Source organism: Labrus mixtus, chromosome 3 (genome assembly GCF_963584025.1).
Source record: "Labrus mixtus chromosome 3, fLabMix1.1, whole genome shotgun sequence".
NCBI classification, from domain to species: Eukaryota; Metazoa; Chordata; class Actinopteri; order Labriformes; family Labridae; genus Labrus; species Labrus mixtus.
The window spans coordinates 15,115,595-15,131,173 of NC_083614.1; the positions used below are offsets into that span (position 1 = coordinate 15,115,595).

Below are 15,579 nucleotides of genomic sequence, written 5' to 3' on the forward strand. Positions count from 1 at the left end.
TCCACTGTGAGCAACTGGGACAGCACTCGCATACTGAATAGATACCAAAAGGCATCTATTGGATGGGCCAGTTGTCTTTCATCATCATTCCCATTCAATTTAATGCCAAACAAAATGTAAAAAAAAGAAATTAAACTGCAGCCATTGAATGCTAATTTTCCTCAGGGGTGGGATCATTTCACAGGGGTTGTTTTTTTTCTGCTTGAATTGTTGTGATCATACATTGCAACTTTCTTGAGGGATTAAATGATGTGTTTCTGATGAGGGTTATATCATCAGAGACAGATGACGATGCAGGCTATAGGATAAAGAGTAATGTGACAGAGAACAGGCCTAAAATGGGAGGATGAAAGCAATTGACGTACTAACATTTTTTCAGAATGGGGCCCCGAACTGTTTGACCTGCAAAGTTCAATGTTTGTGCATTTACTTATCTCTGAAGTAATCTATCCCTGCAAAACTATTTGTGCTTGTACCAGAGCATCTTTGTCTAAACCCTTGTTAAAGGAGCCAGAGCTAGTTTACTGCTTCCCTGTCTCTTGCTTTCCTGGCTGTCTTTGATATGTTTACCAAATCATCCATAGCCCTACTTTCGCCTTCTTTCTCTATCTTCCTTATTCACTTCTGGCCTTTCCTGTCTCCCTGCTTGTTCAACTGAGAGGGAGTCGTAGATGGAGAAGTGCGTAACGGGCGTCCCCGCTCCCAGTTGCACAGGAGGGGGGGGGGAGATAGGACGACTGACAGAATTTATGTGCTCCCTAATAAAGTTTACGAGTGGAGCCTTATTTTAAGAGCTCCAACCTGCAGTTTTCACTTTGGTCAGAGAGTTTGGGACCAGCGTCAGGGCCCTGTCTTGCTCTCAGTTAGTGACACACACAAAAAAAACTGTTTCTAAGTTAAGCTACAGCTTTATTTTTGAACAAGCATGAAATCATTACTTTACAAGGCCAAGTATGAATTTCACTGCTTCCTTTCAATGACTAAGAGTAATTTAGCACGGGCTCACCTGTTCCAAACTTGAGTCTTGAGGCTTATATTTTACTGACATTTAATTATGTCAGTGGTTGAAGCCTTTATGATGCTGGGAATTCTGATGATGGGAGTACAGAGCGCTTAAATAACAGTCATTGCTTATATTTGTCATTCTCAGCTCTACCATTTGCAGAGTTAGAGTTAAAATGACCTTGACTCATGCTGCACGGTGATTAGTGGTCTAATAATAAATCATTTCACACCAAAATCAACAAGATTATACTAGGTTTTAATATTGGGCAGATCCAAATGTGAAAATGCATGACACACTATTGCCAGATAAATTACGTACGTATTCCTCACAAGTCCAACTGGATAAACAAACGTAAAAAGCACAACTGACACATCATTATTTTCTTGAAGGCTTTTCCAGGTAAAAGCTGTGAAAGTGAAAATGAGCATTAACACGTAGGTCATGGGAGAGGAGGGGCACAGGAAGGTGAGAGGTGCAGGAGCTGGTTGTAAGCGGAGCTGAAGTGCTCCTCTGGGTTGTGTATAACGGGGACAGGGCAGAGGGGGCACAGAGGACTCATGGCTCACATTAAAAGCAGGTTCAGTGAGAGTGCCCCACTAATGCTACCTAATCCTCGACAAGCCGAGCTTTCACAACACAAATGCACATGTGCACACAGTTGGTCTCGCACCTATATGAATGTTGGCCGCTCGTATGTGAGAGGTGTGTTAGTATGTGTGGCTGATGTCACAGGCAGGCTGGGACTGGGACTGAGTTCATCTCAGACCACAGAGCGTCTGACATGGAAAATCACATGCCATGGTGTACTGGCAATCCTTTTTTCCATGTTCACTCATTCTGGGTAACACTGACACACCAAATCGTCTGGTTTCCTTTCAGGTTCCACTCTTTTGCTCTTAATATCTGTGAGCACCTAATGGCAACCTTAGGTGTTAAAAAATACAAAGACTCTCCTTTCGGAACCATTTTTGTTCACAGCCTCTTACAATAAAATATGTCTATAGCTTATATCTTAATTGTTAAAAACTGTTCATTGGGGGATTTTTTTTTTATTACTCAATGGTTTTGATTATATTATGGCTGACAGTTAAAGATAATAAGAAGCCTGGCTGATTTGGCTGATAGGCTAGACATTGTTGTTGTTAGCAATGAGGCTAGGCTTAAGTTAACTAAATCCTGTTACTGTCCTTGACACAAACTTAACAGGCTTTATGTGTGTTGGTTATATCATTTGGAGTATGCTGTCTTGATTATGAGCTCGATGAGTTAGATGGGTGTGTTTCAGTAAGATATTTATTCAGCATTCCTCAACCCCACCCTTTTTCTTTCAATTAGCTGAGTTAAAGTCAACATTTACAATTTGGCGCCCGGCATCGTTGGGCTTCATATCGCATCTTCAGAAACCAACGGGTGACATCACAGAGACAATACCTGTTTTTATACTGCCTATATTAAGAAATATTAAACTGTATTTTTATGGCTGAAGTGTTTTTATATTTAATTCTTTAGTGGATGTCAGTTGCCAATTGTTAAGTCAATGTTTATGGATAAGGATTGTTCCCACAGCACTCCTTAGAAAGAGGAACTTTTCTTCTCAGGTTGTTGTTGGCTTCAGTGGTGTCAGCACATGTTGTATGCTTAGCTTTGACTTGCCTCATTTTAGTATTTTTTTAACCTAAACAATGATCCCCTAACTTCAACATGTATTTTCCTCCTCCAAATCCTAACATTAGCACTGTTTAGTCAGAAAAGTCAGTTTCATTTGGCAATATGTTATGTGAAAGGGTGATTTTGTGATGGGGATGATAAATGGTGTTGTCCAGCCAATGGGGGCTTAACATTAAAATGTATAAATGGGTTTTTAGAGCAAAGTTTGTAATTAAATATTTTGCTCTTGAACTTGCAGGAATCAGTAAGGAAGATATTGTATGAGGCCACCTTAACTAAAATGTAAACCCAACTACCTGACATACTGTACTAATTACAATATCCTCAAAAGATGTCCTTTCTATGTATATACAAAATAAAAACTGCTGTGCCACATTTAAGCCTCATCCCAAAATTAAAATCAGATTAAAAAAAACACCAGGGAAGAATTTTATTTAAATGATAACACGAAAAGAAAAGCTTGACCCTTAGCAGCACCACATCACATGGCCGATCCATACAATGATCCTAACAAAGGTTATAAAACTATGACATCCCAAAAGACAACAACATTCCAGAGGGGCCAAGAGGGTCTCTGAGGAAATCAGTCAGTCACATTCCTGTCTGTGATCAATCAGCCTCTGGCCCAGACAACCTGAGATTAACCTCAGCCTGCCTGGAAACTACCTGCCCTTCCCATAAACAACAACTTCCAGCTCTACAAAATTTACTGCTTTTTCCTTGTTGTGATGACCAAACATGTCATGTAGAACTATAACGTGTGTGTCTTTGAGATTATCTGCCTTCAGGAAAACACCATTTGCTTCTCTGCAATTTTCCACTATTTGGATGACAAAATAATTACACAGAAACAAAGTACAATTTAAGTGTGTGTGTGTGTGTGTGTGTGTGTGTGTGTGTGTGTGTGTGTGTGTGTGTGTGTGTGTGTGTGTGTGCGTGCTTGTGTAGGCGTTCACAGAGCAGCTTTGGTCCTTACTTGAAGGGAAGATTACTGCGGAGTGACGATGGATCTGCAGTGTGATTTGAGACCGTAACAATTGAAGTAGAAAGAAACGTTCATTTTCTCCACCACAGGGAGAACGTGGGCGAAGGAAGTAGAGAAGGATTTGGCACGTTGTACGCCAAAGCATGGAAGAGCACTCTGACCCGACACTCTTTACTCACTACCTCAGTCACACTCAGGTCAGTGACAATGTGGTGGAGCCATTAGCTCAGGTCTCTGAGGTACTGAACTTGGAGCGGAAGAGGGTTGTGACCTAAAGACAGAGCAGTTGGTTTATAGAGGAGCAAAAGAGATCACACTGAAGTTGAAAGTTTGCAGTTGTTTAATTAAATCAAGTTCTGGAGAATATTGGAAAATAATAACTTGACTGCTTTTGTTTTGAAGCCATGTCCATCAGCTAATCCAGGTGGCTGTACCTCAATGAGTCTGGTTCTGCTTGAGGTCTCTGTTGAAGGGAAGTGTTTCCTTATTTGTGGACTTCTAGAAGCCCTAAGTAGACATGCATTCATACATTTTCCCACTCATTTTCTTGTTATCTCTGGATGACAAAGCTGGTTTTACTATTATAATGGACTCATGTTTCATCATTTTCTCACGATAAAAAAGCGGGTTTTCTTGTGATAACGGGATCATCGTCAAGAAAAACAAAACAATATGCTGTGATAGACCAGACATGCCACGCTGTCATCGCCCACATTAATGAGGTAAGTGAAGCCTTTTTACTTCTGCAACTCTAGGGATATGGGAGGAATACATGGAGACCTCGAGAAAACAACCAGAAATGACTCATAATCACAGAAAAACAGGAAATAAGATGTATGGATGCATGTCCGTTCATGGCTTCTGTAGAATTCTGTTGGGTCTATCAACATATTTGGTAATATAACAACATTATGGTCTAGATTCTCTTTATGTCAAGTTTCATGAGATAACTTATAGCTTCACAAAATTATTGGTTTGTTGATTTAACTTCTATTTCAACAGAAGAACTTCAAAATTTGGTTGAATGACTTACTCTAGAGATTTATCATGAATTTAGTTTTCCAGTTAAGAACACTTTTAAGTTGTTGCACTTTGTTTAAGTGGAACATTTCTCATAGCAACAGTGCTCCAGGTTCCTGTCAGCTCCTGTTTGCTCTCTGCTTTCAACCTCAATCACAGCTGTAACGTTTCTTTTTTCTGATACCTTATGTTCCTCACAAAATATGAGTCCGGTAAATTATATTCTGAAATTTTGATTTATTCAGTTGTCAGGTGCACAGTGCCCTTTTCACACCATGCATTCCCTCCATATCGCTGTCAGCCTGCAGTTTTCTGGCCAGCACATAATTGCCTAAGTGCTTCTGGATGGCAGCAGGCTATTTGGTCATTAAGGGGACCTATTAAGTCATTAGTGCAACAGTGGGACTGCCGTCTGCCTGCCGACAGCACCAGATGATCAACCCTGATACGTGTTGCCTTGCAGTTTTCCACATATTTGCACAGGTAATTATAGCTTAGATGTGAAACAACCTCAGATGTCACGCTTAAAGAGGGGATACACGTCGCCAGCTCACTTTAAAGGTGATCTACTCCTCCCCTTCTCCTCTTTTTCCACTTGGTGTGTGTGTTGATGCTCATGTTTGTGTGTGCAGATGAGCAATGGGTTAGCAGTGGGACAGTCAGAGCTTCGGGACATTTCGGAGAGAAGGATAGTGAGAGAGAAGGAGTTAGCAGATATGCAAAAGGAGTGAAGAGGTCGGCGTAAAGAAGAGCAGAGTGCAGACAAAGAGTTGCTTTTTCCATCAGCCAAACTGTGGCCAACACATCGTTTCAAACCCAAACTTACACACCCGACAGGGAATGTAAATATTTGGATATGGGCAAGGTTGGATGTTAATTCCTTGCTTTAAAGATGTCCTGTTTAGGTGAACACGGTCCAAAGAATACAAAGCAAGTATTCAGCATGATTTGATACGACGCATGAGAATCTTATTTTGATTTCGGTACTGCTGTTTCTCATAGCAACCCTCACCCAGCCTTAAGGAGACATTCACTACCCTGGGCTCACGATATTTGATTCACCGCTTACCATAAATGCTCATCAAATCACTGACATGCAGAGCCAAAAACCTCTGGGTATGTAAAGAGAGAAACATTCCTCTTTGTACATGTGTGCAGTATTTTACTTTTAATGTTTTACTTTCTAAGTCTGTACTGATTTGTATCCTAAGGCCATGTGCTTTGAATTTGAAAACCAAAGAAAATACAAATCAAATTGAATTGAATATCTTGAAGAGCAAAATTGAATGTTGGGAAGCATCGACTATGTGGGTCCTAACACAGTTAAAGGGAATATCTCTGGCCCAGACACTGTGTGTAAATTCTGTGGTTGCTGTCCCAGCACTTTTCTGTATAAATTTTCATAAACACACATTTTGTAAACTCTAACTGTCAATACAGTTCATATTATTTTACTATGAATAAGTACACCATTGTGCTATTTCGCTCACATCTTCAGGACTTAAAGTTCCCTGCTTTGACCGCAGCATTGAAGCCAGGGCATCAGCAAAAACAGAGTCTCCACCTGACGTCTCCTCCAGCAGATGGATGGTACAGGGGGGTCAGCTGATTAAAATAGACATGTCAGGATGTCACTGAGGCAGTAAACAGAGCTCCCTCCTGCAGAGAGGAAACCAGATTCTGTCACCTACCACCATCCCATCGCTTAAAATCTTTACCAGCTCCCCTCTTCAGACCTGAGATGACAACACTGGCATGCACCGACATTCAGCCACTCTCTCTCTCTCTCTCTCTCTCTCTCTCTCTCTCTTTGTTCTCTTTAACACACATACATTCAGTTTTAAAACATGTCATAGCACAAAATAAATCAAGCTGATGGAAACTCCTGCTTAGGAGTTGAACCCGCTCCTCTATCTGATCGGGCGCTGCTTGCCTGCTCAGCAGTGCCCAGACTGACCCCAGCAGACTGCCAGTCTCCTCACCGCTCTGCTGCTCCCCTACTCCACCACCACCACCACCTCGCGCCGTGACCCCTGACCCCTGCCCAGGAGACAGGCGCCACCGATATGATGCAATTTCTCTCCGACATGGGCCAGTGGCCTCGGCTGCAATGCGACCCAGGGAAAATAAATATAGGTGTTTATTTGGTGGGACTGAGCGAGGCCCACAGACGGGAGCAAGCTCCACATGTCCCAAAAGCGGCGTTGCACTACACAGCTTTTGTTCCCCATCTTAAAACCAATAATATTTAACATCTAGGTGAACTAGAGTTGTCGCTATACCAGAATTTGAAAATATTTCAAATGATGCTAGTTAAAATTAAACAATATGGAAACATGTTTTGTTAGTACAGCAACGAAAATAGAAGTCCTTGGCACCCAATATCAGGTTGGATTTTTTTGTTATGACCACAAATTGCAAGTCAACTCTTTTAGACTGTCTCTTTCACTTGCAGTAGCTTTGGGGTTATAACATAACTTAAGATCTGACGTTTTTTAAGCTTCTGTACTTTTGATACTATCGATGATTAAAATAACAGAGACTGCATAATTTTGAAACACTCTGTATACAAAAGTATTGAAGTATCAAAAATGTTGACAACCTTAAGGTTCCTATGTACCATCAACACATTGAGCTACAGTGATGCAGGTGATGCAACTGTTAGTAGATGCGAAAAACACCTTACATCTTCAGATTTTTCAGATATTGTATCTACAAAAGCAGTCGATAGAGTACATTGCCGTCAAGTCCTGATGGGAGTTCCTTGATCCAATCTTAAGGGAGATAATGTGTAGGAGTAACATAAAGTATAGGAGTCACCTCCTGGAGCTTTGGCTGCAACTTGCAGGATGTTAACAGACTTTCCTTTCTGCATCCATTTCTCACAAAGACTTTGGTACTGGCCAGCCCGCCCAGCTGTCAACCTACATCGGCCTCCAAAGAACTAGAGAAGAGCCATGCACCATGAGCTGCCTTCGTTTCATGAACCTCTCACAAAGACATCCACACCTCGCTGTGGTTTTAAAATAACATACAGAGGTCTCAGATGGACAGAGTTCTTCTTCGACAACATTGATTGTTGATAGATTGCTCTCCCCCTGTTTTTCCTTCCCTATCCTAGAGAGTGTTATCAACTTTACCTTTTTCCATCCAAAAAACGACTTCCTGTTGACCTGAACTAGTGCCTCAGGACCGGATGTCTACCATCTGCAGTGGCACAACTGGGACCAGGTGGCTTTGAGAAACCTACAAGTGCGACACATGATGAATCACCTGTGTTCCAGAGCCCTTATGCAGAGGTCAGTGTTACAGGATATTGTAAGCAACTGATTTTATTGGGAACAAATAATATGTTGGGCCGTCTGGGTTTGGAACCTTTCCCAACTCAGATCTCTCGCTCTCTAAGCTTTGCTCATGTTTCAGATTAACATTGGCGGTGAGATGACGCACATCAGTCTCCCATGCATTTTCAACCCCAATGTTGCCTTTAAACTTTTTCTACTTCCACAAATCAGGCTCTATCTCTGCCTTTCTGATTCCCACCCACACGTTTTGTCTTTGAGTCTTTCACTTTCCTTCCTTCTGACCTCATCCCGTTCACAGTCAAGCGTAAAGGGAATCAATCAGCCATTGTGTTCAGATTAAATCACAAATTATTATAATTGAGAATAATAGTTTCCATGTCAGTTTCAGTTCAGCTCTGAATTGTTCTCAAACAGATGGAACGGAGGGGTTGGAAGATATAAGGTCCAAAGATTCTTGTACTATGACGGGGTGAGATTTAAGTTATCCATGGTCCAATTTTTGACTGATTTTTCATGGCAGTAAAACTGTTAACTGAATTTGAACACCTGTCTCGTAAAACTGTTACAATCGCTTGTAAATTCAGTGCATCCTGCCTGTTCTTTTCTCTGCCTGTTCTTTTCTCTTAAGGACGATAGCTTATGACTTTAAAAGTGGAATAGGAGTTCTTACGAGATATACGCACTTCTCTCCAAAGTTGGATACCCCTCTGCTACTTCTAAACCCTTTTAGGATGTAATTTTAAACATTGTTGCTTTTAGGGGCAACTGCCAAGCCTGCCACACTAAATACAGATCAGTGCTACATTAAGTTTAAGTGAGACTGCTTTATAGTTTAAGAAGACATATGAGGCATGGAGAAGATAAGTAAACTACACATCTACAGGACATAACACACTACACAAATGCAAAGCTCTTAATGGCATTAGTGGCTCATTTCTTTGTTGCAGCACAGTGGGCCTAGCTGAGCTTATTTCGAGGGGTAGTAAAGCTCTCAGGCATGTGCAGGGCATGCAGTGTGACTTTGACAGCGTAGTTAGGAGGTGCTGATGAAAGAGGAGAGGCTGGGAGCCCACTGCCTCTCAAATTAGCCCCTCCGACATGTCACATGGAAGCTTAGTCCCTCAGAAGATTCCGTTGCACTACACCACCAGTGTGCATGTACGGAGCCTCGCGTTTTTTTGTAATGTGCCTTCATGTGTGGCGCACCATGCGTGCACAGCACATGTGTTGGGTTGCGCATGAGTACACATACTGAGATGTTTTCCTTCTGAGTGTAAATCAAAGGTTTTATCAGAACATAAATAAGAAAAGAGCCTCCTCCTCGTGCTGTCAAAGCTGATCACAGATATTTGGAGGAACTCCCACACACCCATCTTGAGCTTAGATTACCTCCAACTTGCTAATACTCGTTAAAAAAAATCATGTTCCCTTGTTTTCTTGTTCGTCAAACAATAAATTAAAGATGTATTAAAGATTTTCCCCAGTGTTTTTTTCATCAGGTCAGGTGATTAAGTCATTTTGTTCTTCTGCCAATTGACCGTCTATGTCCAAGTTTGCAATACCGCCAGACTGTCTGTATTAATGAATGCGAGATCTGTGGGCTCCTCTCATCTTCTGTAATCTGTTCTGCATGTGCCGTGCTCAACCTGACACCCTCTGTGCAGATTCAGCCGTTGAGCATGTTTGTTTAGTGAGGTGGACGGACATCCATAACCATAAAGCTGTCTCCAGAAGAAAGGTTTTAATCACTTTTTTTTTCTCCTCATATTGTCTTCTCCCACATTCTCTGACTGTTTTTCTCAGAGTGGGTGCAACACCAAAAAGCTGTGCACACACTCAACCTTTCCAAGGATTTTAGAGCTCAACCTGCTGGTCTTATGAGGCGCTTTAGTACCAGCAGAATGAGACAGGGCATACAATCGTACATGTCCTCATACTCCCTCTATGCTTGGCTTCTTTGCCCAATTTATCCAGCAGTGTACATTCAGCGAATCAAAAAGGACAGAAACAAAAGTATTGAGTCCTCTTACCTGAGAGAAGTTCAGCCCATTCAGGGGGTGGCACTGCTCCTCCACCCGCTCCACAGCCCCCGTCGTCTTCCCCATCCTCTCAGCCTCTTGAGCCAAAAACAGATCCAACACAGGAGTCCCCCTGGATCTTACGTCCCACTCCGTCAACGAGTTCACCATCAGCATCACCCACACGGGCCTTTTTCTCTCCCAGTTCCCTGCGATGGCATTGAACAGGTAGTCAGCGTACAGGCCGCGTCCTCGCTGGTCTGGGGTCATCCAGTAGGGCATCATGTGTTTCACGTAGTCGAGGTGGCGTTTGAGGCGGCGGTACAGGTCTCGAGGTAGCAGCGTCTGTAGGTTCTCCCCGTGGGGGAGCAACTGGCAGCTGGTCAGCTTGGCGATGGTCAGAGGGTCGGTCAGGTCCAGCTCGAAGAAAACGTTGCGGCTGTTGTGGAAAGCTCGCTTCGACTGATCGGGGATAAAGTCCCAGACTCGGGTGTAGGGCACGTGGATGGTACCGAATAAGTAAGAGGGTGGATGAGGAGGCGGACGCTTGACCCTCCATAGGAAAGAGTTCATGTCACTTTGCTGGGGAACAGGAAGGAAAGGAAAGAACAAAACATCAAAACCATCTTGTCAGATCAATTCAGCATGTCTCAAAACCAAAGCTGACACTTTTCTCCTCTGTTGTTGTTTACTGGCTCATATTCCCGGGTTAACAAGTTAAAGATTGAAATACCATCTTAAGATGACAGCAGGGGGAATAATACTAAGTCTATGAGCATGGGGCTGTGTTACAAGGGCTGCTGTGGTGCAGGCAGGGGGGTTTATAGAGGGGCCTTCTGGACTGTAAACAGACCCCCGTGTATTGTTGAGGTGCATACCTCGTTTGCCAAAGCTTCTTTCGGCCTGGGAAGTATTTTCAAGGCTGAAGTGCAAATATACAGCACTGGAACTCATAAAAGCCAAAAGCTGACAGTAACCTGCTCACAGTCATGACCCCACAATGATTCTTTTGTTTGTTTGTTTTTTACACCAGAGCAGGGATATCTGCTGCTGAGAGTTTTAAATGCAGCACAGTTTTGTCCTTTATGATTTATATTACAGGAAGTGTTTGTCTAGTGCGGTTATCCTTACACAAAACAACGTCCCAATGGAAATGAAATGAAATGAGCGTGAGGCCATATTGCATACAAAGTATGTTTGTTATTAAGTACACATGAAAATGTGCTTTGCATGTGCAAAGACTTTGATGTTGGCATTATTGAAATTTGAAAAAGACTTATCTTTCATAAACAATATCAGACTTCTGGCTTTTGAGACATTCTGTAATCTGCCATGTGAGGGATGAAACCCATTACTGTAAAATAAAGTTATTCTTGGTAAATGTTTATTCCTAAAATTTAATCAAGGTTTCCTTCAGCTGTGATCCAATTGTGTTGCACTGCCAAAGTAAACTGTTGCTGCCAAAGCGAGTAAAGTCATCTTGTGGGATGTTCTTTTAACATCACAATTAACTAAAAACGAACTTGCAGAACTTTCTGGCAGAATCTGGTTCTACAGAAAGTAAATTAAAAGGGCTGTATTTAATTTGAGACCATTTTTTCCTTGCGGATAAAATGAAGAGGTTAAACAGTAGTTTCTCGGTTTTTCACTCAATTTCCAGTCTGAGGGCATTAGGCGCATTAACATCCTCAGTCATATAGCCTACCTGGCAAAGCAATAGGCTATATAGCACATCTTTATTATTGCATGGCTGTTAACCAGCAACCATGCGCTTAGGCCAACCCTAAAAGGAAGACTTCTCGACATGGAAAGTGTGGTCGGGTCCTCGGAGAGTCAAGATCCCCTCTGCTACAAGCTCCATGGACGTTCTCTGGGAGCCTTGACGCGCGGGGCTGCGTTTTTATGGGGGTAATTACTCCTAACAGAAAACAGAGACCACTGTACTGACGCATTACAAATCACATGAAGCGAAGGAGCTCGGCGTCCTCAGTGATCTCTGACAACATATCCATTATCCGCACACAGGACGTAAAGAAACAAAAGCCTGTGATCTTCTAACGGCTCCCTTATGATGAGTGTCACGTTTAAAAACGTGCCTTATGCTGCGGAGGTCGTTTGTGTTGGATGTGATGTCTGCAGTCATGAGTTTGATTGACTTTTTTCCCTTCATGTGGAGGCGGCGTGAGGGAGGCAGACAGACAAACAGACATACTCAGTGAACTGGCTGCTCTGCTCTGCTGCACTTCCTCCCGTTAAGAATTCAAACCACATCCATCATTTTTACCAATACGCCCGATAAATGTTTTTAAAGAGGCCGCGTGCTGCGCTTAAACACGATCACGTGTGATTTTTCGGTGAGAAGTCTCCCAAATGAAGACAAGTCACCCGTGGGTGTTCCCCACTTTCCATTTGACACATAAACAGCCATAAAGTTGGCGCGTGGTAACGATTAGGCCTGCTTTTGGCAACTGCTTTCATTTAAAGCTTGGATCTATTCAGTAAATTTATAAGACCAGTTACAATATACCTGAACTCCAAGTGTAATGATAAATCAGTTAATTTTATAATCATTGTTCCACTATAGAGAATAAAAAAATCTGGATAATATCTATCTATCTATCTAATAATATTTATTATAATGATGATGAAGATTATTATTATTATTGCATTAGTTATTCACTTCCGTTTTTACAAGCATTCCACATTAACCAAGCAATGAAACATGTTTCATTTTCTGCATATCTTGTATTTTTATCTTATTAAGCTTCTGTTTATTATCAAAGGACATGAAATGTATTTATTATTATTTATTTATATTTCAAATGTCGTAAGAGGCTAACCTTTGACCTCCTATTAGGCTACAGCACAAAATCATATGAGATGTAATTCTCCCCTCTTGCTGTAAGAGCCCTATATATATATATTTAAAAAAAAAAAAATACCAATATGCCTATTTAATAAAATAGCCTATAGATTATTTTTCAAAATAAAAGTAATTTAAGTATCCTGCAATTCAGAGTCCTTTAGAGAACAAGTGTCCCTCAGTTCCCTGTAAGCTCGATACCAAACAGAAAGGGTCGAACTCAAATCTATATGAGGGTTCGATCACGCGTTCATCTTACTAGAACATTTGTGTTCTTGTCTTGATGACAAGGACAATTTTGACTCACCGACTTCGGTGCGTCGCACTGCTTCGGTCTGTCCGGTCGGCCTGCGCCCCAGGGTGCCGCTTGGTGCAGGAGAGCGCTCAAGAAGACCACGGTGAACCCGGGCAGGCAGACCATCGTGTCGAGGTGACAGGACACTCCTGACAGTCAGCTCTCAGAGTGTTTCTCACTTATTTCTCCTCTTCTCGCTCTGCCCTTGTTTCTTTGAAGTATAAAAAAAAAGTTACCGGTGGCCTCTTGGCTCACATGTGCACCTCGGCTGGAGGACCATTCCGCCCCTTTGCTTTTTCCCGACTCTCCCCGCGGCTCAGTTTCCTTCTTTCTAAGACTTTCTCTCTGCCTGCTCCGTACAGTCCTGAAGCACGAGCTGAAAACTCTTTGGAGAGCTTCTTTGCTGTGATCCCAAAGTTTGGAGCGTCTCTTACTGGGAAAGAGAGGGAGGTGGGACGGTTTGAGTTCCCCCCTTACCCAACACACACGAACACACACACACACAAACTCACACACACATCCAACTTAGAAGGAGGGAGCAGGTTCAGAGCGGGATGACAGGTTTGCGTGAGTAAAGCTGCACAAGAGAGAGCCAAAGAAAGTGAAGAGAGAATGAAAGTTCTTCTAATGTTAAAACAAAGTCCCATGAGGAGAGTTTGGATATTGCCTCTGTCAGCATGGTCGTTCCCCTATAAGCCAGAATTTCAGATTGATTGCAAGAAGATTTCTAAGTTATTTCTACAGGTGCTTGGTAGTTTATTTTTTATTTTACATGTTTATACTTTTTAAGACAACAAATTAAGACTTGTTTTTAATATTGACTGAATGAAATAAGATCTGGATCCAATTTGTTTAATTGCAGTAAACATTTGCAGCTTCAAGATGTTCAAGACAAAAAAAAAGGAATAACTCAACATTCAGAGCACTTTATTTTATAGTATTTAAAAAATCACCTCATTCAGCGCATGTATGGCCGTTCTCTGAAAGTTTATTATACTTTCTTGCATGGTTCTCACCATAATTCTGACGTGTGTGATATTTTTCCTAATTGCATAATATAATTGGGATTATTTACGGATCACTTCAAAGAAAAACTGCAAACTAACGTGCAGAGTCAGTTACTCAGGTGGAATAACACAGGCAGCCTAGAGTTAAGTTTATTTCAGGTTTCAACAGAGTCATTTAAAAGACGTATAAGAACAATCTTTCATATGCTGTCATGTGTTTCCTCTTCAGGAGGATTACATTTATCTCTGTCCTTCTCTGTTTACAACCCTGCAGTGAAACATTAGGGTGATGCCCGTGTTGCGGTATAGAGATCATCAGACCTTATGTGCATGATTGATGGTGACAAATAAACTGGCCTTAGTAAGGAAACTGTGGGACGTGTTGTATTTATTTCTTTAGAATTGTTAGCCATGACGTGGAGCAGGGGAGTCGTGCTGAGAGAAAGTGGCCCCTCTCTACGCAGGCCGCGGTGTCAACACTCCACTACTCTGCTGTGACCTCAGTTATTGTCCAAGTGGAAGACAGTGTGACAGAGTCAAGTAGTGGGAAATTTATCATGGAGACCCCTCAAACAAGTGGCAGCGGGCCCCCTCCCTGCAGGCCAACGGCAGACAGACCTCAGACAAGCAACTCTTTGTCCTCGAAACATGTTCTCCCCTCCTCTCCACTCCTCTTCTCACCACTCCGAGCTCACTTTTTTGAACTGGGCAGCTTTGTAAGAAGCCCAGTCCCTGAGCGCTCATTGTATTTTCTGTTCAGATGAGGCAGATTGGGGCGTTTCTGCTGAGTCTCTTTGATCAGCTTGTCTTTAACACAGTTTCACGTTGTAAAACTGTGACACTTCTGCCCTTTGACCCTTTGACTTCTTTTGTTGGGCACCATTCATCACGCTTTAAGAATCTGAAAGGCTGGAAAGTCAATATTTCTTTTGTTTTATACTTTTAATTGAATGCAGACTCAGATGGTTTTTAGATGCATAAAGAACTGTATAAAGGAATAACAGAAAAGACCCACACTGATCTAATTTAATCTTTTCATCCTCACTACTCTGTTTCTCCTCTTTGTGTCTCTCTTTCTAAGACAGGTGTGGGATTTCAGTTAGCAGTTTCATCTGCTCTAATACGTCCACCTGTGGACTCAGGTACCTGCTTTAACCACACCTTGCAGAGGGGTTTTCTCTTTGAAGGTGCTTTTCCACATTCTTGGCCGGTTAGGAGACGGCTTATGAGCGGCTGGTTGCAGGAGATTCCTGGACGGGGGCCAATGCTTACAGCATAGTGCACATATAGCCAGGGACGAAAGACGACTTTAAAGTTAATGTTCTGTTAGCAGACCGCAGAAACGCTCACTTGCAGAACGCACATCTGGGGAGGCGTTACACAGAGAGAGAGAGAGAGAGAGGGGTTGAAAG

General features: G+C 42.2%; 1 protein-coding gene across 1 annotated transcript in view; it reads right to left on the bottom strand.

Annotated features, from left to right (window-relative positions):
• trabd2b (TraB domain containing 2B) overlaps positions 1-13,670 on the bottom strand; it is a 65,228-nt gene extending 51,558 nt beyond the window's left edge. The window contains exons 1-2 of the mRNA XM_061033160.1: positions 13,173-13,670; positions 10,015-10,584 (exon numbers count right to left, since the gene is read on the bottom strand). Coding sequence (XP_060889143.1) covers positions 10,015-10,584; positions 13,173-13,286 — 684 coding nt within the window. The 5' untranslated portion in view covers positions 13,287-13,670. The remainder of the gene's footprint in view (positions 1-10,014; positions 10,585-13,172) is intronic.
• Between the last annotated feature and the right edge of the window lie 1,909 nt (positions 13,671-15,579).